The sequence below is a fragment of the Triticum urartu genome, chromosome 5 (genome assembly GCF_003073215.2).
Source record: "Triticum urartu cultivar G1812 chromosome 5, Tu2.1, whole genome shotgun sequence".
In the NCBI taxonomy this organism is placed as follows: Eukaryota; Viridiplantae; Streptophyta; class Magnoliopsida; order Poales; family Poaceae; genus Triticum; species Triticum urartu.
This window is the reverse complement of record NC_053026.1, coordinates 563,367,849-563,395,292: the sequence shown is the minus strand read 5'-3', so window position 1 is coordinate 563,395,292 and position 27,444 is coordinate 563,367,849. Positions and strand designations below refer to the sequence as shown.

Below are 27,444 nucleotides of genomic sequence, written 5' to 3'. Positions count from 1 at the left end.
GTGGGGATCATGGGTCAAGTGATACTATGTGCATCGATTTTTGCCAATGTAGAACAACCTTTGTTCTGTCAGTGTGCCCGGCGCCGACATGGCTTCTCGGGCCGCCTCAGCAGGTACAGTGGCGGCGATCATTGCCTCTTCTTCTTCTTCCTGTGTGCAGAGGCAGATACAGTGGCGGCGATTGACATCGAGGAGGGGGGCGGAGGAGCACCCAGAAAATTTGAACAGAGGGAGAAAGAGGGTATGTGGGTTTCAGAGGAAGCAGAGGGTGTAACGCCACCTGCATATATGGACGTACCAAATCCAGCCGAAGTTTCAAATTCAAGAGGATTTTGGCAACATATATATACGGTGCTGCTCTCCTCAAACGAGCGCAGCTAAAAATTCAAACAATATATATGACATCTTTTCTTCTTCATACCAACTATACATTATACACGTCAATGCATCATCACCATCCACCCAAAATTTGCCTGCAGCTACTGCCTAGCCTAGCAGGCTCCTCCTACCAAAGCTTCTGCTTGCCCTTCCCTTATACAGCCGATAGGTAATGTTACAGAAGAAAGTCTCTATTGCTCTGCTACATCTGGAACGCGCAATGTCTGTTCATGTTACATTTGTTATTACATGATGAATCAATCTTCTGTGAGGACGAACAAAACTGCGGGACAAAGCGGCCGCCAAGGGAGGCTAGAGATTGCGCTGTGGCATGACCCTCCCTTCCGACGGCACCCTCTTGTCGACGCGGCCCATCTTGCTAGGCGGCCACACCACGTGCGTCACCCTCCCCTGCACCAGACCAAGCGGCACCTGCAGACAACACAAGAATTAACATGTTCATCATTGCCAGGACTATGCAAAGGTAGATTGCATGGAGAAAAAATATTCTCAGATAACAAACAGTCAGGAGGGTACTGGTATACTGATTATAGGCGTCTCCGCGTTCTAGTTAGGAGGGTCTCATATCGCGGAATCAGCAAAAAAAATCCTTAAGGTGGATTATGGAACGATCATGTTAGTCAAGAATCACAACTCCTGTGCATAACAAACGAGGGGCTTCATAACTCCTGTGCAAGCAAACGAGGGGCTCGACTTGCTCATGTCCTCTGCTCAACATGCCAAGTAATTAAATGATAGGTAGACCAACGGTACAGTTTTTTTCTTTCTAAAAAAGACTTATATTTAGAAACGGAGGGAGTATATCTTATAACATGATCCGTGCAAGCAATAAACTCTCCATCTACTGATATCAAAAGGCACAGATACATTTTCTGCAACTGAAACCCTCAACCGTTTTCCTGACTAAAGATCAGCGGCAAAAGCAATTTGCCCTAGCTAGCGTGCAAACCAGCATTCTGGATTTGAATGAATTTCAAACTGCGGGTGGACTGTAGTTCATCAACAGTGGTGACAGTAATCAAATGAACATGACACCATAGCATGATAGCAGTATCAATAATAGCACCAAGAAAAGTGCAAAGCCCCCTTCCCACTGCTTAGTTCGATTAGGCGCTTATTTAATGGAGCTAAGCAATATGGGTTCAATTTAGCACAATACAAACTGCAGCTAGATCAAACCGGAAGATATAAACAGAGTAATACAATGATGCATAACAGGTAAGGTGGCAGTGCAAGACAGGAACACTCGAGAACAAAGGAGCGGCTTCATGCTGGCTCGGTTTCATCTTTAGGCTGCTTTCATGTTTAAGCCTGAAGTGTAATGGATGTTATGTTATTTGGGTTTCACAGAAATAAAGTGGGTCGAAGCTTAAGCCCCTTTCATCCAAAACCGAGAGGGATTCGACCTGTTGGTGAACTGATACTTGATTGCAGTTTTGTCTATCAAGATGGCGCGAAAGAATTAGGTGAAAATTTCCAAGGGGGCAGTAGAATTTGTTTCTTACAGGGCCGTAGGCTCTCGAGTCCCGGCTGACGCCGCCGTTGTCCCCTTCGACCCAGCAGTGGCCCTCCGGTATCTTCCGGACCTCCTCCTTGTCGGGGAGGCTGACCCAGTCGCCGGGCAGCCCAATCAGCCTCTTGATCGTCTTCCTCTGGTGGTCCACCGGCGACCTGCACACACGCACACACAGCAGCAACCATCAAGATTCAGTATCTATTTGGAGCAGCACCCACCCATGGAAAGCTGGATTCAGGAACCACCCAGGCAACCCGGACGGGAATCGGCAGGTTTCTTACGCCAAGACGACGACCTCGCCGCGGGAGTAGTCGTAGAGGGGACTCCGCTTCACCAGCGCGTACTCGCGTCCATCTGGTCACTCCGGCGTGCGGCGGTCAGAAATCGGTGAGGAATCCGGTCTGGTAGTGGGCTGTGTGTGTGTGGATGGGGGATTACCTGCGCTGCCCTCAAAGGTGGGGCGCATGGAGTCGCCGTGGACGGCCGCGAACGAGAAGTAGCGGTCGGAGATGGTGAGGCCGATGAGGGAGCCGCCGATGCAGGCCTTCACCACCGGCCTCAGCGCCGCCCACGCCATGCCCGGAGCTCGCCCTCCCTCCCTCGCACGCCGCTGGGACGCGACTGCTCGCCGTCAAGAGCGAGGAGGCGACGGCGACGGCGGCGGCGGGTCGGAGCGGCGAGGAGTACGGGGAGTAGTATTCTTCAGCAAGGAAAAGAAAACCCCCCCTCCTTTGTTTCCTGTCTTTTCCTTTATTTATTGGGTATATTTAGCACATATCTAGATGCGACATAATTATGTCACATCTAAGCTGATGTCCACTTTATTTGTGGTTTTTTTTTATCCTGATTTTTTTTGTTTTTTGTTGATGCATCATATATACAGTTTATCTAATTCATATCTAGATGTTTTTTAATGATGTCACATCTAACCTCCTAAAAATAACTACGCAGCAACAAGAAATAAAAAAAAAGTTGGGAAAAAAATAGACCACAAACATAGTGCTTATCAGGTTAGATGTGACATAACTATGTCACATTTAGATGCGTCCTAAACAGACCTTTATATATATATTTGTGGGAGCTTAGATGTGACATCCTTAAAAAACATCTAGATGTGAATTAGACAAACTATTATTTATTTATTTACCAAGTTTCTTACAACTGTTTCGTGTAGAACAATTTGTTTTTTAAGTGACACAAGCTTTATCACCTTTTTACATTTTCCTACTAATATAGTAAGTAATTTATAAAATTCAAAAGAAACAAATAAAACATTACTATTGTCCAATAATGTGTCTTTTACTTTAGTTTTTAAAAATATTTACAAAGGTTCACCAGAAATACAAAGCATCCAAAACATAATAAATACTTCTTTCGTCCCAAAATAAGTGTCTCAACGTTAATACAACTTTGTACTAGGGTTAGTACAAAGTCGAGACAATTATTTTGAGACGGTGGGAGTATTACATTGAGAGCTATGTACCATTGAACGCCAATTGCCGTCGTCAAAACGAGTCGCTGACAAGACGTTGTCGTCACTCCCATACCAGAGTTGGCCTGGCCTTCTTGATAACATCCGAGAAGTCTTCGTATACGTGCTCCTAAGGACTAGCGCCCAGGAGTCGTGATCTTCCTGGTTGAACCTTTGAATCGATCAGAAGAATCTGACGCCAAATCTCGCCGCCATCTCTAACCTCATTGCCTTGAGGAACTGGCAAGAATCTACGCCAACACCCCGATCTAATTTGCCCCGACGAACGAAATTGAGGAGGATTGAAACCAGGAAGACTTGATCGAAGAAGAAGCACCGCCATCCATTCGAGCCCCACCACAACAAGAATTAAAACCCTAACATATGTATTAACCAGAGCCGGGGCATCAGGATTCCCCTCCCCGCCATTGGTTGCCAGAGTGGCAAGTAGAGGGGAACCAAATCCATGAACTCGCTGGTGGAGATCTAGGGGTCCTAGTCACCTTTGAGAGGAAAGGAAAAACACTTGTAATGAAACTGAATAAAACCTCTTCTTGGCATGTACACGTGTCACAGATGTATTGGGTTTTGGCCAACTTTTCTTATAAACTCGCCAATTCTCTTCTTTTTTTACCGAAAAGTAAAGCTCCTGCCGGAAAACATTTCATGCTCTTTTCATGTAGAGTTGATTTGAGACATTTTATTGTACAAGTTATTTTAGCGTTGACTATATATAACTTGGAGTGGTAAAAATATAAGAGTAATTGTAACAACACACCATGTTGAGTATATTAGGGCAACTCCAACGTGAATCACCAAACCTCCCCTAAACGCCCGGACAACCTTTTTTGGTCATATTTTTGCCATTCAACGTCGTCCCTGAAACCTCTGCAGACGTGTCTGAACGTCTAAAATCTCACAAACCAATACCAAACCCGGGGAGGTTTGCGGGTGTCTGGACTCATGCCACGTTTGCGCCCGACTACACGGGCGCACCAAAACCCTTCCCGCACCTTCCGCTCCAGAAACCTCACCGCGTGTTTATGCTGGTCAGAGTGGATGTGACCGGACGCCCGCCTACCTGCATTGATGTCGGGCAGACATGCGTGACCGGAGGGCTGACCGCGCTGGCTTTTACACGAACCTGATGACCAAGAAACATATTCCAGTCATTGCACCGCATTCATGCATTGTTGATCTGCCTGCCACGGCTATTTAAGTAGGTCGGCTGCGCTGGCCATCCCCATCTCCTTACCCTCCTCCGCACACCGCGATGAGCAAGTCCCGCAACTACTGGTTCTCGGTGCCGACCGGTGAATCCGTGATACGTCTGCAACGTATCTATAATTTATGAAGTATTCATGCCATGTTTACAATAATTTTATATGGTTTGGTGCATTTTTGTATGAATCTTATGGACTAACCTATTAACCTAGTGCCCAGTGCTACTTCCTTTTTTGGCAAATTTTTGTTTCGTAGAAAATCCATACGAAACGAAGTCCAAATGCCACGAATTTTACGGTGATTTTTATGGACAAGAAGAGACCCATGAAGCTTCGGAGGAGGACCAGACAAAGTCTAGGGGATTCATGAGCTCATCTGGCACGCCTCCTAGGGCGCGCAATCTAAGCTCGTGGGTCCCTCGGGACTCCCCCTGACATGAATCCGATGCTGAAAAATCCTATAAATATAGAAAGCTAGAAAGAAACCTAGAACTTTAACACCGCCGCCACAAGCCTCTGTACCAAAGTGATATTATCTGGAGGCCTTCTTCATCATTCCGGCGGTCTGCATGACAAGGAGGAAGTAGTTCACCCTTGGGGTTGAGGGTATGTACCAGTAGCTATGTGTTTGGTCTCTCTCTTGTGATCTTGATTTGTGACGATTTTGATGTACCATGAGCTTTATTAATATAGTTGGATCATATTGTGTTTCTTCCCTCTCTATCTTTGTTGTGATGAATCGAGTCTTTTCCTTAAAGGCGTGAAACCGACTATGCATTTCTGCACAACTTAATCCCATCAATGCAACCAACTTCTTCTTCATGCAACAACAAACTTGATAAACCTTCAATACAAAGCAGAATCAAATAAGGGGACAGTGGATCGCCTTAACGAATACCTCTAGCAGGAATAGATTTTTCACTCTCCACAGAATTATATCTAACATTGTATCTGACAGAGTTCCCATAGTTAATAATCAAATTGATCCATTGAGGATGAAAACCAAGCTTTGTCATCATGTTTGACCAAGATTATATATGGAATAAAATATCAATATTTGCAATACCTAATAGATAAAATATGTTCTTTCATGATGGATCAAATGATATAAATTTATTGTAGACATTTTTCTAGATCCTTGGTCAAACATGGACATGTTTGACTTTTGAAAAAACTAATACACCTTATATATTTGGAAAGGAGAGAGAGAAAAATAACTTGTGTTTATACTACAGGTGTAGATATAAATTACTACATCTTGATCTGATGAATCAAAATACACATCATATCTTATAAGTATCTTTTCAGAAAGACCATCTGTTGTGGGTAGGAGTAGCTTTTTCTGGGTGTGACAACCATGGGAGTACTTGACACTATTGATTACTCCCTCCACTGTTTATCTATACATTCCAAAATCTTTCGTACCAAGGAACACGGGGAAGTTAGAGAAAGTTTGGAATATTTGGGATAACCTATTTAAAAAGAAAAAAGAAATAATAAATAACAATAATTGACCTCTCAATAGTTAAACCATACTTCACATAAACACATGAATATTTTGCGTATTAGCGAAGTAAATATTTTTTTAACACTTTTTTGAACCGGGCATCAACCATTTCCATTGTATATATAACGAAGAGCCGGGAATCGAGAAAGGGAAGAAGCTAGTTCATAAAATCACCAGGAAACCATTGTGTAAACGCCGGTGATCGGAACACACACCATGGGACAAATACTTTTGAACGTAGTGAAACCGACAAAATCTTACTTTAAAATTTTGGGGTATTTTTGAGATTTAGCCGCTAGTTTAAAATTTCCATTTCGTTCTACATTGGAGCCTAGCTATAGGCCTGTACTTTAGAGCATGCAAGGCATAGTTTTTGTTTATGTTTTTTTTTGAGGATTTTATATTTTTTTTATGCAGAAGACATTTTTCAAGACAAAGAAGATTTTTTGTGTGTGTGTGTAACGTTTTTTTTAGAGGAATGTGTGTAATGGGTAGTCGCCATGTAGTGATAGGCCCATGTACCCGGCCCCGCAACTAGTCATGGCACCTGAGTGGCCCACCATCGCCCAACCGTTTCCTTCCTCCTCTGCTCTCTCTTCTCTGCTCTGCTCCGCTCCCGACGACGGCGGCGACGGCGCGGAGACACCGGATGGCGGGCAAGGGCGAAGGCACGTCGTATTCGAGCTGCTGTGCCTGTGCTCCACGGCCGGCATGGTCGCCCTGCGTCTCCTCCGCCGCTGGAACCGGAAGCAAGCGCCACCGGGTCAGGTCATCCCTTCCCACCCGCACCCGCATGCCTGCCATGTGCTTGTGCTTTTGCCCACGACGTTCGTTCCGCCGCGACCTACCTAGCTCGAGTACTTTGCGAGCACGAGAGGGAGAGAGCCCGCTCTGTCATGTCCACGCTCGCCTGCCGCAGTGCCTCCCGCTGCTTTGGCCAGGACAAGATTAGATTGGCAGCAGCCACGGACGGATGCCGTCCAACTTATCATCTTGACTAGTCTTGCTAGCAAATATGTTGGGACGGAGCAGAGAGAGCTCATGTGCGATGCCGGCACCACCTCTAGCTTTGCTCTCCGCCCAGCGCAAGAAAAGGTCTGGGCCAGACTGCCCATTCCATGCCATTGTACCAACACGCCACCATCACAATCACCCAATGCTTCTCTCCCTGTACGTCAGCTTGCTTGCGCCCAAACTATGTACGCTCTGGCTGCATCATCAGGTTTTCACAAAAAAATTGGCCAGACTTCTCAAACCGACTTAACTTCAGGGCTCTCTCACCGACTCGGCCCAACCCAACCCCCCTTTTGCAGCTAGCTTGGATCAGGCAGGCGGCAGCGGCATCCATCACCGGCGGACCATCAAGGTATGTACTAGTGCACACTCCTCTCCTTTAATTTGCAGCTACCAACAGCCTGTTAACCGTCGGTTTCTTTTTGATTCCTTGATGCAGGCGCCGTTGTCCATCCCTGCATCCGGTCAGGGGATGGCCGAGACCGCCCTCGGCGCCGCACAATGGGTGGTGTGCAAGGCGCTAGCCCCCGTTGCGGATGGCGTGCTGGAGGCTTGGGCGGCCAGCAGGACATTTGGTCTCAACATCCAGGCCCTCAGAGCGGAACTGGAGAAGGTGCAGGCCACGCTCGAAATAGCTGCCACCAAGGAGCTCCCCGGGCTTGCCACGGAGAAGATGCTGCAGAAGCTGTGGGACTCGGCGCACAATGCCGAAGACTTGCTGGACGAGCTGGACTACTTCCGCATCCACGACGAGCTTCACGGCACGTACGATGCTGCCGACCAGCCCGGCGACGGTGTCCTTCGTGACCTCGCCTGTGATGCTCGCCACACAATCAAAGATCTTGGCAAACTGATCAACTGTTTCCCATGGCAGCGTGCTGAGCTCCAGCAGAGGTCATGTGGCGATTCATTCTCAGCATCAGACACCAACCAGGAGGTCAGCGGATGCATGTCCAGCCTCGGTAAACTGCTCCTTTCCTCATGTTCTCCACATCCACATGTTCGTGGTGATGAAGATCGTGGCAATGCGCAAGAAGAACCAATGCCTGAGTTTAATAGGGCTGATTTCTCCCAAAGGATGAGGGACACTGTAGAGCAACTAAAGCTTATGCGTAATGATGTTAAGGATATTCTGCAGACTTGTGGCCCTAGAACTGTCCTAGACATTGCTCAGCGTCGTGCCACCACCACACCTCAGAGTTCAGAGCCAAAACTGTATGGGAGGGACCATGTCATGAATAATTCGATACATGATATCACCGAGGGTCAATACTGTGACAAGGGTCTAACTGTGCTTCCGGTTATTGGTCCGGGGGGAATGGGGAAGACAACTATGATACAACACATATATAACAACCAACAAGTGCAGAATCATTTTCCAGTCAGGATTTGGATATGTGTGTCGTTCAATTTCAACCTGGGTAAGGTGCTAGAACAGATTAAAGAAGATACCCTTACGGTAGAAGGTGAAAATGGGTGTAGTACAACACAAGAGCTGATTGAACACAGATTGAAACACAAAAGGTTCTTACTTGTATTGGATGATATATGGCAGTTTAATGATGTGGATGACTGGAAAAAACTATTATTGATACTCGGCAAGTCACAAGAAAAGGGTTCCATGATTCTAGTCACAACTCGGCAAAAAGAAATAGCAGACCAGGTTAAGAAAAGTGCAGATCCAAAAGAATTGAACGGTTTAGAACCTGGAGAGTTTAAGAAGTTATTCCTTGTATATGTCTTTGATGTTGAGAAATGTCCAGGGGATAAACGGTTTTTGCTTGACACTGGAGATAAGATAATGGGAAAACTAAAGGGTTCCCCTCTTGCAGCAAAGACCGTTGGTAGATTACTGAGGACAGACCCTAGTTTGGCTCATTGGAGAAAGGTCCTAAACAGTAAACAATGGGCGAAACAGACCAATGGAATTATGCTTGCCTTGGAGCTTAGCTATGGCTTTCTCCCTTTCCATTTGCAACGGTGTTTTTCCTATTCTGCATTATTTCCTGAAGATTACCGTTTCAGAAGCCGTGAGCTCATCAGCCTATGGATCGGACTAGATATTTTGACACCTTCCGATCAAAACCCAACCTTTGAAGGCATAGGTCTGAGCATTTTGAATGATCTAGTCATCCATGGATTTTTCAGAGAATATAAAACTGATGGTGGTCTCCGATATGTTATGCATGATTTACTGCATGAGTTGGCATTGAAGGTTGCATCACATGATTGTCTTCGTTTTCGTCTCCCTGATGTTGGATCGGTAGAAATTAAGCCATCCACCCGACACTTGTCTATAAGCATAGAGAACTTGGGTGAATATAATGGTCAAAAATTAAAGAGGGAATTGGAAAAACTGAAGACAAGATTGAAGGTTGAACATTTGCAAACACTGATGTTATTTGGAGCAATGGATGAAGGTTTTGCTAAGATATTTGGTGATTTTCTCAGGGAAGCAAATGCTCTTCGTGTTCTTTATTTGCCCCTCCTGAAGTATCCCGTGGAGTCCATGGTACATAATTTTTCAGGACTTGTCCACCTACGATTCCTATGTGTAGGGTGTTTACCAATTAACATCTCTAAATTTTATCATCTAAGGGTTCTAGATCTTAAGTCATGGTCTGGCAGTGGTGATTTTCCTGAAGACACGAGCAACCTTGCAAAATTGTGCCATTATTATACCCCAAGAGATGATAAGCTTCATTATGATATATGTAATGTGGGAAAACTTCAGCTCTTGGAAAAGTTGAAGGTATTTCGGGTCAATAAAAAAAATAAAGGATTTGAACCAAAGCAACTAGAGCCATTGACCAAGCTATGGGAGCTTGGCATCTACAACCTTGAGAAAATACATACAAAAAAAGAAGCAGCTCAAGCAAAACTGATTGAGAAAAAATATTTGAGGAGGTTAACATTGGATTGGGATAGTAAGCGATCTAGTGATGAGCCTGGTGTGGAAACAATGGTTCTTGAGTGCTTTCGACCACATGAAAATCTTGAAGTGTTGTGCATTAGAGGGCACAAAGGCCCCACTTGTCCAACATGGCTGGGTGATGAGCTTGCTGTTGAAGCACTACAATCTCTTTGTCTTGTTGGTGTTTCTTGGAAGGTTTTCCCTTCTTTACAGAACCTGGGGGATCTTTGTGAGCTTGAGATACAAGACTGTCCAGAATTCTCGTCCGTGATTCCCGCCTCCTGGATTGAGAGTTTGCACCGCATCACGATTGAATGTGTCAAGCTACTAAAGAGGTTTGCATACTCAAGATCATTGAATGGAGCACAACTGGAAATCATTGGATGGGGTGATCTGCAAAGCTTAGACCAAGTGTTAGTTTTCGATAAAGAAATAGGTCTTGAGAAGCTGACACTCGAGAGATGCCCACCTTTGGAGTTGAAGCACCTTCTGATGCTAACCTCGCTGAAGACACTGATTGTAAGGCATTCAGATGGTCTGGCTGGTCTGGCTGGACCACTAGGAGGTCTGGGTGATGTGGAATGGCAGCTCCCTGTTGAGCACATCGAGATCTGCCACTTAAATGGTACTAATAGTTGGAATGAATTGACAGAGCTCTTCCCACACCTCCCAAAGCTCTCCAAATTGGAGATACGGGATTGTAAAAACATAAAACAGCTGGTAGTGGGGGTGGATCTGCGACAAACAGCATCAGAGATGGGGGGAGGTGAAATAACAGCAGCAACAGAGGAAGAGGGTGATGGAGTGCTGCTCTTCCCAGCTCATCTCTGTGACTCACTACAGAAATTGAAGTTCCTTTTCTGCCCAGAGCTGGTCCTGGTGAACCCGCCAACTCTTGTTCCTGGAGGAGGATGGCTCCAAGCCTTGCGATCCCTCCAGAGATTAAGCATAAAGTATTGCCCAAAGTTTCTATCCACCTTCTCGTTTTCCAGTCACATTTTCCCTTCCTCCCTGCAATTCCTGGAGCTTACAAAATTAGAAGGGATGGGGACACTAGAGCCTCTCTCAAACCTTTCTTCTCTTACCAGATTAGTATTGGAATTTTGTGGAAAGGATCTGAAATGTCAGGGATTGCAGTCTCTCCTTACCACCGGGGGCCAGCTCAATGAATTGGAAGTCAGGGGAAGCCATATATTCTTTGCTAATTGGAATCCAAATCCCAGACGGACTTTGGAGGATGTTGAAGGAGGAGAAGAGCAGCCAACACAGCTTGTTTCATCCACACTGCGGAAGCTTTGCACAGATGACACAGCAGGGCTCCTTGCTGCACCAATCTGCAGCTTCCTTTCTTCCTCTCTCACCAAGCTGAAACTTCATGGGTATGGGCATGAAGGGATGGAGCGCTTCAGCAAGGAGCAAGAGGACGCCCTTCAGCTCCTCTCCTCCCTCCAGAAACTTGAGTTTAGGCATTTCCGCCATCTTCAGCAAATCCCTGCAGGGCTATGCAACCTTACCAGCCTCAAGATGTTATCAATCAACCACTGTCCTGCCGTCTCGTCATTGCCCAGCGATAGCCTCCCCAAATCACTGGAAAAGCTAGATGTCTACGACTGCAGCGAGGTGCTAAAACGGCAGTGCAGGTGGATGTTGGGAACCATCCCCAAAATCATAAGAGGATGATCCAAGGTAACACAAACATACTTTCTTGTGTTCTTCCATGTTGCCCTTTTCTTGCGACCCTGCTTAATAACACTGCATTTATTCCCATCCAATGTTCAGGACAATGCCTTGGAGTTCCCTTGTACATTCTTCTAGCCCTGTAGTGCTCTGCTCTTTCCATACATACACACTTGCCACATGCGTGGCATGAGGGTCTTGTGGACGCTGTCTTCCTTCCTGTACAGATTATCAGGTGACTATGGAACTTCACTCCTGCTGTACCATATTATTTATATCCACTTCCAGTTATACTCGCTGCAATAAGTTAAAATGAACACTTATACTCCCGCCGTATTAGATTTCCATTTTCTTCTCAAAGATAGTGAAAGTATCTCAGATTTATTTGTCAACGCCCCTTATCTTTCCACAAGGTAAGAAAACCAACGTCATTAGCAGCTAATACCTTCTGCAAGTCTCTGTTCTTTTCTTCATTTGTTTTGGTTCTATGTGTGCAGGTGTTCGTTCGATCTTGTAGGCTTCTTCATATTTGCATTTTAAATTTGGGTTATTGTTATTCATCAAAACGCGGTAGTCTACTTGCATAATTTGGGTTTCACAATCAGAATTATGGAATAAATGAGAATATGAGTCAAGAACTGAAGAAACTCATATTAAGGTTATAAAATATTTTTCATCCACTCTACGTTATTGTCAATACCAGGTGTTGATGCAATCTAATTTCTGATGGCTTGCTGTTCAGGTCTTCTTGTGCTTCTGATGGCTTTCTGCTACTTTGCTATTAGTACCACTTGTGTTTATAGTTCTCCAAAGCTCATGAAGACTTGGTGGTGTATCTGGAAAGTTCAGTTTTGATGTTCAAAAGGTCATCATGGCATAATTATGGAAAGCACTCAGTTCTCAGTGTTTTGCCACCAATAAGGTTTGTATTTTTGTATCCAATCTACATTCTACTGATGCCAGGTATCCAGTCTACATACTACTGATACCCCAGGACAGTGTCTTTTAAGATTTCAGAAGATCCCTTCTTTCCAAGGACTACATGTCACCACAGACTGGCAGAGCTGCACAGTAAATTTATGAGTTGATCACAATATGTAATACTATGGCATCATACAATCGTTGTCTCTGTCTACTCTTTGGGTTTGCAGCTTTGAACTGTCTGAGACTAAAATTTGTAGTACTGTGTTTATTAGAATGTATTGTGCAATGGTACACGCTTATCTTTTCCTACATGCACACTCTGTTTTTCAGCTCTAACCAACTATTATAAGAGGGCAGGAGTTATGTCTCGAAATCCTTCACTAAATAGCTCACCATCACCATTGTGTGTCTTCAACGTTTAGTACAGCTCACTGTAAAAAAAATGCAGTGCTGCTGATAAAATACATTTCATTTCATGGCACCAAAAATAGGCTACCATCCTGGGCTTCAGCGGGGGCAATCATTCAGCGCAAGCCCCATCCCAGTTTATCAGGACCTTATTCCTGTTATGTTGTCCTAGAAAAACACTTTTGCAAACTAAGCCTGGTCTGTGTCTGGCAGTTCATTGCTCTCTGTTCATAAGTAATGAAATATAGTTTTTTAGTAAAAGTAATCAGGCTTACTATTCATAAGTAATCCAAGCCAATGTTATGCGTTGCAGATATTATCAATCTGTTATCTTGGTGAAAACTGCAGTGCAGTCTGGGGAATCATTTGTGCATTTGACGTGATACAGCATGGGCCACTGAAACTACGAGTTGGTCCCTAATTGGTCTGCAAATGGATTCTCCCTCTGAAGTGTCTCATGTATATACAGCAGTGTAAGTGTCTCCTCTACTTGGGCAAAGAACTCAGCTCTCCTTTATAATACTCTAAGCAAAGCGGCTCTCTTTCTTACTCTGCAAATTTAAGCTTATTTTCATGACCTTTTATCTATTTCAGCCAGACATGTGCTGTTGGTGGCTAATCTCGGTTTATGATGTTGCTTCGTTTTGCAGGTCAATCTCCTTGGGAGCAACAGATTGAGTTGGGGAAACCGGGAATGTTGTCAAACTGCATGGTACACACTCATGCATATACTGGGATCGGTGTCTCTGAATCTGAAGCCCGCCCTCATTCTATTTTTCATTGGATGCAGTGCACCAATCAAATTCCATCCTAACTCCTAAGCATAAACTGGTCGCTCAGAAATTGCTGCAGTCGTTGCCAATAGCACCCCCCAAGGCACAGATCAAGTAGTTGTTGCAAGAAATATTTCGAAGGTGGCTGCCGCATTGTGCAAGAAAAATAGCACGGTCAGGCCTCAGTAGTTAATATTCAGATAGATGATGCCTTTTGCACTAACTAACTAACAATCAACTACTCTGTGCAGGTCTTGAGCCCCACATACCGGAAGATGCAGCTGACAACTCGCACTGTAAAGGTAAGAAGGAGATTATGCTCTGAGTAGGGGGGTAGTGTAATCAGCTAACAGAATGGCTGGTTAAAATTACAGCTGTGAGTAATTGGAGAAGGCTTAGATGCTGCTGGAATGTTGAGGGCGCTGAAAGGTACCGGATCTATGACGCCATGCTCACAGAGGTATGCAAGGACTGATATACACACCTACTTGACGTCTCTGGCAGCGGGTGTACCTAAATACTGCACAGAGTTCAATGATGTGAGGTACGAGTACCCCCTCCGTAAAGAAATATAAGAGCGTGAGCTAAATGCTCTTATATTTATTTCTGTACAACAGAGGGAGTAATAATTAAGCCCCCAGTGAAGTGCAAGAAATAACATTTTGAAGTAACCAGTTGCATGCTTACTCTTGGATTTACTGGTCATGCTCAGTTTCTCACTGGGACAATAAAGCATTACCGTCATCCTGGAAAATGTTACAATTATTGCGTTTTTTATGCTCTTCACTAACAAAAAACTAGAGAACTTGAGAGCAACCATATTTTGTTTTTGCTGATTCATTAGTTTTGGTTGGGACTTTTCTGACAAATCATCGGTACTGTGGTCTTTTAGTGCTGAACAAATCTACTTTTTACAGGGGAGGGATAAAATTGTATTATCGTATCATTTATACGATCCAGTGGGAACTCAGGGGCTAATACACTAGCTGGCTCCACCCTCCATGTTGTTATCAGGTTAACCGAGTTGAAAACGTTCCAGAATTGGCTGCCAAGGAGAGGCTCCTGATTTGACTTGCGCAACAGGTCCGCGGGGTAGTGGTTATGCAGTTATATGCTAGCTGGAGCCATGCTAAAGAAGAGGAAGCAGACACATTGGCTAGGCTAGGTGGTACGTATATCTGAAGCCTGACGCCCTGTGACGTCGCTCAGACTTGAATTGTCGCCATGGTTAGTATTTTGTTTATTCAGTAGTATTAGTACATCTCAGACTGTTCAGATCAGTACCTACACATTTCGCTTACTGCTGCTCTGCCAGATTAATGGTCAGCCCAGCTTGTTCTTCCCAATTAACAAAGGAATGGTGCTCTCGAAGTCTTGCCCTTGAGCCCTCCCATTCCATGCGCGCACTCCTGGCGCCTGCTTACCGGAGCACGACAGATGTGCCGCACCCGCTGCAGTGAAGATAAACCGTTCTTTCTTATGCACACAGTCATAATAATCCGGGGACTTTGTAAACCGTTCTTCCTTATCCACGCTGCTGGCAGAAGCGTAGCCGTAGCCTGTGGCCAGGTATATCTCAAGCCTGAAGCCTGTTGCCTTGTGGCACATAAACATAATATTCTGACCCTGGCCGGCAGAACCATGCCAATTACTTACACATCTCCCTCCATGTCAGAAACCAGGCTGCATCTTCTGAAGAAATCAACACTTGTCATGTTGTTAACTGAAGAAAGCGACACTTTTCATCTTGTTAGCTGAAGAAATCGACACTTCTCATGCTGTTAACTAAATGAAATCGACGCCAGCAGTCGGTTGGCACCAAACTGGGTGTTTTGCTTGAGGGCAAAAAGTGTTTTGCTAGGCCATAGGGTTTCGCCTGCCTCTACTGTACTGCCTCACGCGAGAGATAAACAAAACAGGAACAGTTAAATTGTGGCAACATGTAAAGATGAACAAAATAGGTGCTCATGTTTTTTCCAGCAGCAGGAAACAACTGTTGATCTGCTCAGCTGATGATTTCATGCCACTATCCTGTGATATGTTTCCCCCTTTTTTGGCATATTGTCTGGTACAGTATGTTCCACTCGTTTAACTGCTCGACGCCTTTCGCTGCTGCTGTATGCCTGTATCGTGGTTTCACTCGTTTCTGAAGGACAGCGGGAGCGCTGCATACATTGAGCATCAGTCGTTGGTTCGTTGCTAAATTTGGACACGGTTGCCGTTCACATTGATCTGATGGGGGTGTAATCAGCATGGGTTTCGCCAAGCAGATTTATAAGAATTAATTGCAAAAGATTATTAGTACAGAAAACGAATCAGGATTTGTTGGAGCAGCTTCTGCGCTTTCTGGGAGAAAAAACGGATCAGATGAGAGGATCGCCGACCGTGGGGATCGAACCCACGGCCACGTGGTTAAAAGCCACGCGCTCTACCACTGAGCTAGGTCGGCTGGATGAATGACAGCTTAATTCTAAGGCTTTTCAATAATACAGAGGTAAGTGCATGCTTTGCCACGCCGCCCGTTAGTTGTAGATTTCTTCTTTATTTTTTTTCTTTCAATGGTTATTATAGCAATTCGTACTTCGCACATGCAATGAGGCGGTCGACAAAAACACGACCCCCAAGGGCATTATTGGTCAGGGCCGGTCATGTAGAGCGATCCTTCTTGTTCTGGGAACATTGTTTAAAGGGCAGTGATCTGCGCCGGTGCGCCGACCCAACAGTTAGCCCGGTCCAGTCCAAGCCGTCCGATGCACTGCCTCCTAACTGTCAGATCGAGCCCTCCTGCATCATCATCTACCTTCCGTGCCGTTTTTTCCCTTGATAACAAGCACGATTAAGATGAGCCATGGCAAACGCCGCGGGCCACCCCACACCCAGCCATGGTGGTCTACCTCGCCGTCATCCCCGTCGCCGTTCGCCGGTTGGAGCACAGGTGCCCCATGGCCCGCCCCCTCTTATGCAGCAAAAAATGGACCCAACAACAAAAATCGACCCTGCCGGTCCCCGGAGTTCGTCGCCATTGCAGCTCCGCCGGGAAGCCACCGCAATAGTCAGTTGCATCAATGGTGAGTTGCCGATTCGAGCTTTTTGTCGCGGTCTCTGGTTGAAGCTTTTCATGTCAACAATTACAACTTTTTCGTTGTGTACTCGATGGAGTGAAGCTTTCTATATAGTTGGTTGAAGCTTTGTATAAAGCGGGTTGAAGCTTTTCAATTCGACGGTTGTTTTTTTTTCTTTCGTAGTGTTCGCATGAAACTTATCTATTTCGTCGGTTCGGTTGAAGCTTTTTCAAATACAGTTTGAAGCTTTCACCATGAACGGTTGTAGCTTTTTCAGTTTGTATGGGTGGTTTGTTGAAACTTTTGCAAACTACGATTGAAGCATTCGTATGAACGTTTGTAGTTTTTTTTCAGTCGTGGTGTCCAGTTGAAGCTTTATATACGAGCGGTTGAAGCTTTTGAATCAATCGGTTGCAGTTTTTTGGGTCATTAGTTGCAACATTGGTGCAGGCGCCGCCGAGCTTGTAGCAACTCCGGTGGGTGGTTCCAGCACGTGTGCAGCTGCTCGCGGATGGCATGTCCATGGCGGCTTCCAACTACTTGCATCCCCCGGGGGGGGGGGGGGTGAAAAGTGGACAAAGGCGCTGAGGTTGGAGGTAGGGACCTGCATGGGATTGGGGCTAGCTGTCGGCGGGATCCGAAGGAGGAAGACGAGGGCCAGCAGCGCGCTAGACAGAAAGAGAGAAGGAGTGGATCGGGAGGAAGAAGGAAGAGGGAGAAGATAACGTAGGCCAGGGTGATGCGCGAGGCGTACAATGGGGACTCGTCGCATGGCTCGCGAGCGACCGGCCGAATCGTTCGGCCGACGCACCGCGCCCAAACGTTATCCTTGTTTAAATTCACCAACCTTTCTTGAAATTTGTAAACTTTTTTCAAAAAACACAAAAATGATCTTGAATACTATTACAAAAACCAAAGGTGTTTTAATTAAAAAAATGAAATGAACAAATTGGTTGAAAAGGTCGGGTTTTTTCTTTGTGACACGCAATAGGCACCTAGGGCTACCGCGGACCTACGCAATTGGCTCACACTCATATTTTCTAAAATAAATAAGAAGTATCTTATATAATAGTAAAATCGACCAAAATAGGAAAGACGAATGATAAACCGACCTAGAAAAAAAGCCCCACGCAGGTAGCCGTGGGAAGCCAGCGCAAAACAAACGATGCAGAGGGCCTCCCCGTCAAGGTAGGCTTTGACCCTGGCCGGCTTGCGCGACGGAACCAGCTCATCAGAGGCAAAAACGCCGACAGGCGGGTTTGGCCTCCCTTTCGCGCGTGGGCGAGCGCGAGCACTACCGAACCCGCCGCATGATGGTGGCCTGACCGAGCCAGCAGTCCACACGTAATGGACAGCCGAAGCGAGTCGTCCGGGGCCGCGCTGTTCGGCCAGATCAGACGGCTTGGAGAGCCCCGGCAGACTCCACCCAAAAAACAAACGGCGTGGCGGGAACTCTCGCATGCTTTAGAGAAGTAATAACTCATGTTCACATGAGAAAAAGATTAAGTCTCTCTTGTTCCGTACAATTCTCAAAAGACAGAAATAGCAAAACTGCAGGTTTAGATTGGCATATCTCCTACGTGAATATAAAATTACGTGAATTTGGATCAAACCGCGTTCGGTATCACATAGCAACAAGTTTGAGTGCACAATAAAATTTTCCTCTGCTGCATATGAATTTCTTAGGAAAAATCCTAACGATTCCAATCCTGTGAAACAAACAAAACAACATATGAATTATTCTTGAGGAATTATAGATGCCTAAAAATTCTATGAAATTCCTATGAAGGAGCCCTTGCACAAGAGAATCAGAGTTGGAGGAAGCAAACAGTGCAAGGCCAAGGCGTCCAGCAGGGCTGCAGTTCAGAGGCTGGACATTCCCTTAAAGGAAAACATACCCGGGTAGACGCGGCGGATTCTGGGACCGTCCGATCCGATACAGACACATCTCCCAAGTCCCAACAGTTTTTATTGAAGAGGACCTGTCGATCAGATCTCCTGCCCCGACCCGTGCTCACGCCGCCGCCTGCTGTGGACTCGAGCTTCCCTCCACGCCCCTCGCGGCTCGCCTCGCCGTTCGCCGCCCCGACGACAAGGAGCCCAGGGTAGCCGGACCGGCGCGGCGCGCCTGCTGCCCGACGACGTGCTCCTCCGAAAGCCATGTCAACCAAGGGCGCATGCGGGGATGAGACGATCGTCAAGGCGACCGCGCCGAGACTCCCGTTGGATCTCCTCGTCGAGGTAGCCGCGCGCTCCGACCCCGCGGCCATCGTCCGCTGCGCCGCCGCCTCCAAACGGTTCCGCGGTGCCATCATCGACCCGGACTTCCGCCGCCGGCTGGCCCTTCGCGCCGCTGCCAACGGCGGCTTCAACCCAGCCCTCCTCCGGGGCATCTCCTACTGGAGCCAGTGCTGGGACGGCAGTCCCCGTCCCCCCAAGAACGTGGCTCGGAAGACCGTACCGCCGCAGTCCTTCCCCGCCCACTTCAATGCCAGCCTCGAGTTCGAGCCCGTGGCCTCGCGGGACGGCCTCGTCGTCCTCCGCCACGACCGCCATCCTTTACCCAAGTTTAGGGTGTGCAACAGCTTCACCGGAGACGCCTCCGACGTCCCTCCCACGGAAGTCTACGGCTGCAACAAGTTCGCATTGATCGCCGTCGATGACCACTGCCGCTCCTTCCAGCTGCTGGCCGCGGACGAGATCCTCTGGACGCAGATCTACTCGTCGCGGGACGGACGATGGAGCGCCCTCCGCCCACCCCGCCTCTCCCCGCACCACCCACCGTTCAAATCATGCGACGACTCCCACCCCGTGGTCACCGGGCGCACCGTGCACTGGTACGTACGCCTCCTCCCGGATCTCGACCACCACGAGCACGACCTGCGAATCATCGCTCTGGACGTGGACACGGGGGCGGTGAGGATGATGGAGCTGCCGTGGGACTTGATCGACGGAGTGGAGCCACCTGCCACTAGAGTGAGTGTGACACCTATGCTGGTCGTCTCCGGGGCCGGGGAGCTGGGCGTGGTCGCGTCGGAGGCGCAGGCGATATCGATGTGGACGTTGTCGTCGGAGGGGACGTGGCGCCGGCGGGTGCTGGTGGACATGGTCGACTGGGGTGTTGGGCACAGCCCGGTTCGTTTCCATGGATTCGGGGAGAGGAGCGGCACGCTGGTGTTGTCTGTGAGCGCAGTTGGGCTCGTCCAGCTCAACGTGGTGACTGGACAGGCCCGCGTCCTGCGCCACGGGAGACATACGTCCCCGCGTGTGTGCGTGCACGACATTAATCTGGACTCCATGCTCCAGGCTATGAAGCCATTACTAAGCTGACTAGCTGCTTCTTAAGCCAACTGCAATACAAGGAGGAACAGGAATACAATATCAGGCGCACATTTTGTACGCTCAGCATGAGAGGCACCAACGAATATGTTCCTCTACACTTGGTGCGTGGAATTAGTGTCATTAATTAGCTTTGCCATATACAAACTTACATATTACATATTTTAGATCATGTGGAAGATATGAAATAATTTGGCAAAACATATATCCAAAATGCATCCATGTGTGTCTGTGTGCGTGCGTGTGTGTTTTTGGTAAGTTTCAATGACCATGTCTAAATCTGCCGGCGCCTATTTATGGTTTACGTGATCACCCGCTTCTGCCTAGCGGTGATTTGGGCTCAAGAGCTTATTACCCTCTGGACAGATCCAATGCAAGCTGAACCACAACTTTGTAGGCGAGCTTCCGCCGTCTGTTCTTTATCAGATGGTAAAGTTTCTCTGTAGCTCAGGCTACATGGAACCTCTTATCTCCATCCCTTCAACATTGCTTTGAGATCCGTACTCTTCAACTAACTTACAGCAAGAAGATTTCTCTTTTTTGTTTCTCTCAAATGAAAAAACATATAGACTTCAAACTTTGCAGATCAAACAAAATTTACAACTTCAATGTGTGAAAAAACTTTCAGATTTTTTGGACCAACATAAATATACAAAATGAGGATTTTTTTGATTAAAAAAAATAAATTTTAGCATTTAAAATGCATGATTAGAATGTTTCGTTGTCCTGCAAAGTTTGAAGTTTATACGTTGTTTCGTTTGAAGTTTATACGTTGTTTCGTTTGAGAGAAACAAAAATGACAAATATGCCTGCACGGATCATGATGTAAAAATGAATGGCTAAGATAAAGGGTACCACGTAGCTTGAGCTACACAAAACCACACTCCAGATACTGCTTCAAAGTGCCTCCAGCGAGATACTCTACCACAACACAACATGCTCTAGCTGGCAAGTTGGCACGCGCACCGTTGTCATTGACTGGTATCTTGAGGTCGGTGGTCCCCATAGACGCACCAATAAACTGCAGAAGAGATTACGACATGTATTTGAGTAATCAATACTTTTCAAATAGCCCTAGGATAGCGAGCATGATACCAGTTACAAATTTTAATCCTGGACTAGAAGTTAATACTCAATAAGCTATCACCTTTACTACAAGAGAAAATATCACATATGAAGGACAGGATTGATGGAAGCTAAGTATGATTGGAAATATTCACCCTTGTAACGTTAGGATGGCTGAGCTTATGCCAAACAGCAACCTCCTGCTTAAATGATGTTCGTAAAGCAGTAGTTTCGGCTTCTGTGGCAAAACCATCTTCTCCCCAATCCAACAGCTTCACTGCAAACAATATGATGAAATTAATAGGGTGCCCGTATATTGCGTAACATTGTGAACAAAACAATCCCAAATTCCTAAAATGGTGAGGTGACACATTCATCATAGATTTTGAGTAAAAACTGGATATCTAATGATAGAAAATTATACACGCTGTTTTTGAAAATCAACAATAAGAATAGTTATAATCATGTAAAGTTTAAAAGATGCTACTGCTGGAATATGTGTACTGTAAATACAAGCATGTCAATTTTTATGAAGCTAGTAGAAAGAACAAATGAACAACATACATGCATGCATATAACTCAAGTGCTCAATGGAACAAAGTCTTCACTTTCTATTTTATGGAAACCTATAGAACTTAGGAAACTGAAGTGGGTCACAAAAAGATAAGCTTGGAAAGTAAGTCAAAGCAGACGGTACAAAGCAGCACAACTACGCTTCAGATAGCATGACATTTAGTTACAGAGACATATATCCACTATTGAGCAGGCTGCAGAAATGTTTACGAGCATATGCAAAAATTCAACACGGAAGAATTCATGTTCATTTGCAAAGGACTCAAAGGAAAGGAAATTGGTTGAAGGAAGCATCATAAATTAGTAGAAATTTAAATAAATCAATGTTGATAGTGATAAATTGCTAATTAGCAGGAAATCGATGTAGAGTGACATGTGAAATGAGGACTGCTGCCCAAAGGTGAAAAACCTCAGATGGACTGGCAGAGTAAGTAAATGTCCAGAAATGTAGTCAGGGAAAGGAATAACTTGATGGAGGAAAAAAGATGACACTATCTTGAAATTATTCATGAGCAAGAGCATCAATCTGGGCACACAAATATGCAGAAGGCCGGAAAGCAGATGAATACATGGTCCAGCCCAAGCAATGTTCAAAATAATGATAAACAGCTAACAGACAGTCACCCAGTTCTTTAGTGAAACGGCTCTTCACGTGTTAAGATTTTTAAAAATCCAGATAAATATGTGTAGATGTGTAGAGTAGCAATATAAGCATGTAATGGTTTAACAGATCTTATCAATACATAGAGTGCATGCGGCAGCAAGGAGATTGTCCGACTACGTTATACTTACTAACTAGGAAGTATATATGTATTTGTCTGAATCCAACTATAAGAGATTCCTTGAAAAGTACAAGTGCAAAGCTTCTTGCATTCACAATAGGTTGGCCATCTAGCAAAATTTGCTCCTACCTTTTACAGTGCCTAGAAGCATAACTCAACTGTTTGCTAGTTATGTGAATATCCGATGTAAGGAAGGTAAAATATCGGCATAAGAAATAAAACATTAAACTGCATAATTCAGATGCAGCTTCTTGGGTACAAGAAAAGAACATAAACAGAATCGAAGGTGCACTAAAACACACTAGAAATGAATTTTGATGTGTGTCTGATAAAAACACGCGGGCCAAATTGTTGCGAAAATATACTAAGCATTGTGTGAGGCATGAAGAGTTACCATGAAGTTCAAGGATTAATTAACAGGGCGCACACGAATAACTGTCAAACTGCTAGACATCGCACTTTGGTAAACAACTATGCTTTAAGGCGCCCAATTCGAAATCGGGATGGGTTTAAAAGAGCATGCTACTGGATTAAACACGCCTAATCTCAAAACCTGTACCTATTGGAGGTTCTGAAACATTGGGGAAGGAGTGAACACAAATTACAGAGTCAATAAAAGTCAGCATGTATCATTCATCTCATAGAAGAGATTAGAGTAACTAATTGCTGGAATTTAGTCTATTTTGGACAGCCCAATAACTATTTCAAAAATTCCTAATAAATTCTAGAGGTCCACTTAGCCTATCTGTGCAAGGCAAGGGATACTACTAAAGTTTAGTCCCACATTGCTAGTTTAGTGGAAGTTAGACCTCCTTATAAGGGAGGTTCTTTCTCCACTTGTACGAGCATGAGAACAAGAGGGATATCCACGCGCGCTCCTCCTCCGCCATCCGGCGCGGCGCGGCGCGGCGCGGTTGCGGTCACTCGGGAGGTGGAAAGTTTTTGCTGTAGTGGATATTGAATACGAACGCTGCACCCCTCGGCTGCTGTCTGTTCGTTTCATCTCTCTTGCACCTATAAAAGGGATGTCGCTCCTCTCAGAGAGACGTACCAAAATTTCTCGTTCCTCTCGCCACCGGTTCCAATCTCTGAGCTACTGCTGTCTTCCTCATCCCGGCTTGCGGCGTGCACCGCAGGTCGCGATAGTAGGCCTCCGAAACCGCACCTCTTTGAGTCCTGTACGGGAGAAGGGTGATAAGATTTTTGGGGAGCGCTCTGCGTGACTACTGACTGACTCCTTCGTCACGGACGCCCCGAACTCCAACGACTACTTCCCCAACGTCGACAACCTCCTCGACGACATGGCTGGCGAGGACACCGACCCCAAGTCCAGTGCTACTGCTGCTGCTGTCCCGTATGTGTTCTTCTTCCTGTTAGATATCCTGCTACAGTTTCTCGTACTAATACTTGCCCTAAAATATGTTAGGTTCTACCTCATATATGCAACTAGTTCTACTGTCTGCTATAGATATGATAAGCTACGGTTCATATATGCAGAAGCTATTTTCCTTCTCTCTGTCAGAACGCATGACTTGTTATATCTTTACTATATTAGTCATGCTTTATCTAGTATTTCTGTTAATAAAATCATCCGGTAAATTGCTCATATTTCCAACACTAATTATCCCAAAACCTGCAAACTTGTGCTTGCTTTGTGTGAATAAATACTTGTCATGAGTCATGACTCATGACCTATATACATATGTGTTTTTAACCCCCTAAAATATAATCATGTGTGTAATTCGACCAGATGAATACATAAGAGGGCATAGGACCATGCATATATAAAGAACAATCAAGCAACATGAGTTCACGGTTTTCAGCTGATTTGAGGTAGCTACCTGCGACTTGCTGGCCATCATAGGTGCCACGGTAGACGGTGCCATATGTGCCCTGGGCGATGACATGCCGGATCTCGAGCTTAGCAAGGTCAATCTCCCAGTCCGCCTTGGGTCCCTGGGACTTGATGTTGGTCTTGCCCCATTTCTTGTTGAGCTGCTGCTCGAGCTGGATGTCGAGGCTGGTGAGGTCGATCTTGTCGGCTCGCACGTAGTCGCTGCTCCCCAGGCTGCTGGTCCTCTTGAATTTCACCTCGGGCATATCACCGGCGCTGGACGCCATCTTTGCAGGCAGCCAAAAATAGAAATCTTGATTCTTGAGGAACTGCGCCGCAAGCCCAACAACTAGAATTCTTTAGAGCATCTTCAACAGGCGCGCTAAACAGGCACCGCGTTCTAAATATACCCATTTTAGCATGCGCGCAACCCGGCGGATGGCTCCAGCGGGCGCGCAATAACCGCGCGCGCGGTATAACCAGTTGGGCGCGCGGCAGGAAGCGGTACCTCGCGCGGTGTATTTGCGGCGCCCGCTTCCGCGCGCGGCACACTCGACGCTCGCGCTGCGCTCTTCTTCTCCCCCTCCAAAGCCCCGCGCACGCCGGCGCCGGCGACCCGCATCCATGGACGCACGTGCCGGCACCCCGCTCACCCCGTCCTATAGCCACGACCCCCACGCCCCCGTCGCCGCCGCCACAAACCCTAGCCCGGGTGGCGTTGGCCTTGCTGAAAGGATCGAGAAGAGGTGTCTAGAGGGGGGTGATTAGACACTAAGTGCCAAAAGTTGCAGTTTTTAATATTCTTAAGTTTAAGTGGAGTTTAAGCACAAGTTTAACAAACACAATACATATCAAGCAAGCATGCAATGAGTATATGAGCAGTGGAAAGTAAATCATGCAACTTGGAAGAATGCAAAAAGAGAAGGGTTTGGAGTATTCAAACACAATTGGAGACACGGATGTTTTTGTCGTGGTTCCGATAGGTGGTGCTATCGTACATCCACGTTGATGGAGACTTCAACCCACGGAGGGTAACAGTCGCGCGAGTCCACGGAGGGCTCCACCCACGAAGGGTCCACGAAAAAGCAACCTTGTCTATTCCATCACGGCCGTCGCCCACGAAGGACTTGCCTCACTAGCGGTAGATCTTCACGAAGTAGGCGATCTCCTTGCCCTTACAAACTCCTTGGTTCAACTCCACAATCTTGTTGGAGGCTCCCAAGTGACACCTAGCCAATCTAGGAGACACCACTCTCCAAGAAGTAACAAATGGTGTGTTGATGATGAACTCCTTGCTCTTGTGCTTCAAATAATAGTCTCCCCAACACTCAACTCTCTCTCACAGGATTTGGATTTGGTGGAAAGAAGATTTGAGTGGAAAGCAACTTGGGGAAGGCTAGAGATCAAGATTCATATGGTTGGAATGAAATATCTTGACCTCAACACAAGTGTAGGTGGTTCTCTCTCAGAAAATGTGTATTGGAAGTGTAGGTATGTTCTGATGGCTCTCTCCACTAATGAAGAGTGGGTGGAGGGGTATATATAGCCTCCACACAAAATCTAACCGTTACACACAATTTGCCAAACTCGGTGGGACCGAATGGTTAAACTCGGTCGGACCGATTCAACAAACCTAGTGACCGTTAGGATTTTCGGTGGGACTGAGATGCAACTCGGTAGGACCGATATGGTTAGGGTTAGGGCATAACATAATCTGGTACAAACTCGGTGGACCGATTTTGGTAATAAGCTAACCAGAGAGTTGGTCAGGCAAACTCGGTGAGACCGATTACACAAACTCGGTGGGACCGATTTTGGTAATAAGCTAACCAGAGGGTTTGCATTATAATCTCGGTAGTACCGATTGCTCAAACTCGGTGAGACCGATTTTGGTAATGGACATACACAGAGAGATTACAATCCCATCTCGGTGAGACCGAGATCCCTATCGGTAAAACCGATTTGCTAGGGTTCGTGGCAGTGGCTATGCCATTTGAAACTCGGTGGTGCCGGATAGATAGAATCGGTGGGGCCGAGTTTGACTTTTGGTTTAGGTCATATGTGGATGTGGGAAGGTAGTTGAGGGTTTTGGAGCATATCACTAAGCACTTTGAGCAAGCAAGCCATTAAGCAACACCTCATCCCCTCTTGATAGTATTGGCTTTTCCTATAGACTCAATGTGATCTTGGATCACTAAAATAGAAAATGTAGAGTCTTGATCTTGAAGCTTGAGCCAATCCTTTGTCCTTAGCATCTTGAAGGGGTTCCACATCCTCTAGTCCATGCCACTCCATTGTTGAACTTATCTGAAACATACTAGGTAAAAGTGTTAGTCCAACAAGAGATATGTTGACATTAATTACCAAAACCACCCAGGGAGCACTTGTGCTTTCACTCGCCTCCGCCGGAGCTCCTCCGACCAGCGGCCTCACGCGCGGCCTCTTCATGCCGCCGCGGATGACCTCGGCGGCGGGTGGCATCGCGCCGGCGCCGGCCCGAGCCGCCGCCCCTCCTCCTCAAAGCTCCCCAATGCGGCGCGGCCAAAGAAGGGCAAGACATCGGCGAAGAAAAACAAGGCGGCGGACAGCTCCGGCACCTCCAAGGCGAGGAGGAAGAAGCTTGCGGGGCGTGCGACGAGCGCGGCGGCTGCCGAAGTGCCGTCAAGCTCACTCGTTGAGCCGACGGCCGGCGCGCACAACATGTTCGACGAAATGCCTCCAAGGTAAAAAAGATTCTAACTTTCCATTTTTTTGTTATTTTTTGAATGCATTGGTCACATATAGATAGCTTATTTGCATTGTGCAAAAAAATTTGTAGTCTCAATGATGATGCATACATGTCAACGATGGGTGTTGGCTCCAACAATTCGCATTGGTCTCAAACCAATGACATGCATTTTGAAGACCATGAGTTCGAGGTGGACGAGGAGGGTGAGGGCATTGTCGACGCACCGAAAGGAAGA

General features: G+C 46.3%; 3 protein-coding genes and 1 non-coding gene across 4 annotated transcripts; 1 reads left to right on the top strand and 3 right to left on the bottom strand.

The window, feature by feature from the left end:
* Positions 1-384: 384 nt before the first annotated feature.
* On the bottom strand, positions 385-2,657 carry LOC125510762 (mitochondrial inner membrane protease subunit 2-like). Its single transcript, XM_048676022.1, has 4 exons — positions 2,354-2,657; positions 2,197-2,269; positions 1,905-2,070; positions 385-810 (listed from the first exon to the last, which is right to left on the bottom strand). Exons 1-4 carry the CDS (start codon positions 2,490-2,492, stop codon positions 691-693), a joined length of 498 nt encoding a protein of 165 aa, XP_048531979.1. The 5' UTR covers positions 2,493-2,657; the 3' UTR covers positions 385-690.
* Positions 2,658-6,678: 4,021 nt separating this feature from the next.
* Positions 6,679-15,852, top strand: LOC125510760 (putative disease resistance protein RGA4). Its single transcript, XM_048676019.1, has 14 exons — positions 6,679-6,879; positions 7,430-7,482; positions 7,570-11,730; positions 11,824-11,956; positions 12,219-12,379; positions 12,464-12,643; positions 13,367-13,526; positions 13,704-13,765; positions 13,844-14,000; positions 14,078-14,128; positions 14,201-14,370; positions 14,744-15,053; positions 15,142-15,395; positions 15,502-15,852. Exons 1-3 carry the CDS (start codon positions 6,828-6,830, stop codon positions 11,722-11,724), a joined length of 4,260 nt encoding a protein of 1,419 aa, XP_048531976.1. The 5' UTR covers positions 6,679-6,827; the 3' UTR covers positions 11,725-11,730; positions 11,824-11,956; positions 12,219-12,379; positions 12,464-12,643; positions 13,367-13,526; positions 13,704-13,765; positions 13,844-14,000; positions 14,078-14,128; positions 14,201-14,370; positions 14,744-15,053; positions 15,142-15,395; positions 15,502-15,852.
* Positions 15,853-16,203: 351 nt separating this feature from the next.
* On the bottom strand, positions 16,204-16,275 carry TRNAK-UUU. Its single transcript has one exon. It is a non-coding gene; the product is annotated as a tRNA-Lys (tRNA).
* Positions 16,276-20,553: 4,278 nt separating this feature from the next.
* LOC125506030 (serine/threonine-protein kinase STY13-like) lies at positions 20,554-24,833 on the bottom strand. Its single transcript, XM_048670912.1, has 4 exons — positions 24,489-24,833; positions 21,448-21,569; positions 21,117-21,248; positions 20,554-20,653 (listed from the first exon to the last, which is right to left on the bottom strand). Exons 1-4 carry the CDS (start codon positions 24,766-24,768, stop codon positions 20,579-20,581), a joined length of 609 nt encoding a protein of 202 aa, XP_048526869.1. The 5' UTR covers positions 24,769-24,833; the 3' UTR covers positions 20,554-20,578.
* Between the last annotated feature and the right edge of the window lie 2,611 nt (positions 24,834-27,444).

Excerpts from the sequence above, each read along its gene's own strand:
- LOC125510760 (XM_048676019.1), top strand. The coding sequence starts at position 6,828 with ATGGTCGCCCTGCGTCTCCTCCGCCGCTGGAACCGGAAGCAAGCGCCA. Across the intron at positions 6,880-7,429 it reads CCGGAAGCAAGCGCCACCGG|CTAGCTTGGATCAGGCAGGC; the intron begins GTCAGGTCATCC and ends CCCCTTTTGCAG. Across the intron at positions 7,483-7,569 it reads ATCACCGGCGGACCATCAAG|GCGCCGTTGTCCATCCCTGC; the intron begins GTATGTACTAGT and ends TCCTTGATGCAG.
- LOC125506030 (XM_048670912.1), bottom strand. The coding sequence starts at position 24,768 with ATGGCGTCCAGCGCCGGTGATATGCCCGAGGTGAAATTCAAGAGGACC. Across the intron at positions 21,570-24,488 it reads TGATGGCCAGCAAGTCGCAG|TGAAGCTGTTGGATTGGGGA; the intron begins GTAGCTACCTCA and ends TATTGTTTGCAG. Across the intron at positions 20,654-21,116 it reads GAGGCACTTTGAAGCAGTAT|CTGATAAAGAACAGACGGCG; the intron begins CTGGAGTGTGGT and ends AAACTTTACCAT.
- LOC125510762 (XM_048676022.1), bottom strand. The coding sequence starts at position 2,492 with ATGGCGTGGGCGGCGCTGAGGCCGGTGGTGAAGGCCTGCATCGGCGGC. Across the intron at positions 2,071-2,196 it reads GGCGAGGTCGTCGTCTTGGC|GTCGCCGGTGGACCACCAGA; the intron begins GTAAGAAACCTG and ends GCGTGTGTGCAG. Across the intron at positions 811-1,904 it reads ACTCGAGAGCCTACGGCCCT|GTGCCGCTTGGTCTGGTGCA; the intron begins GTAAGAAACAAA and ends TGTTGTCTGCAG.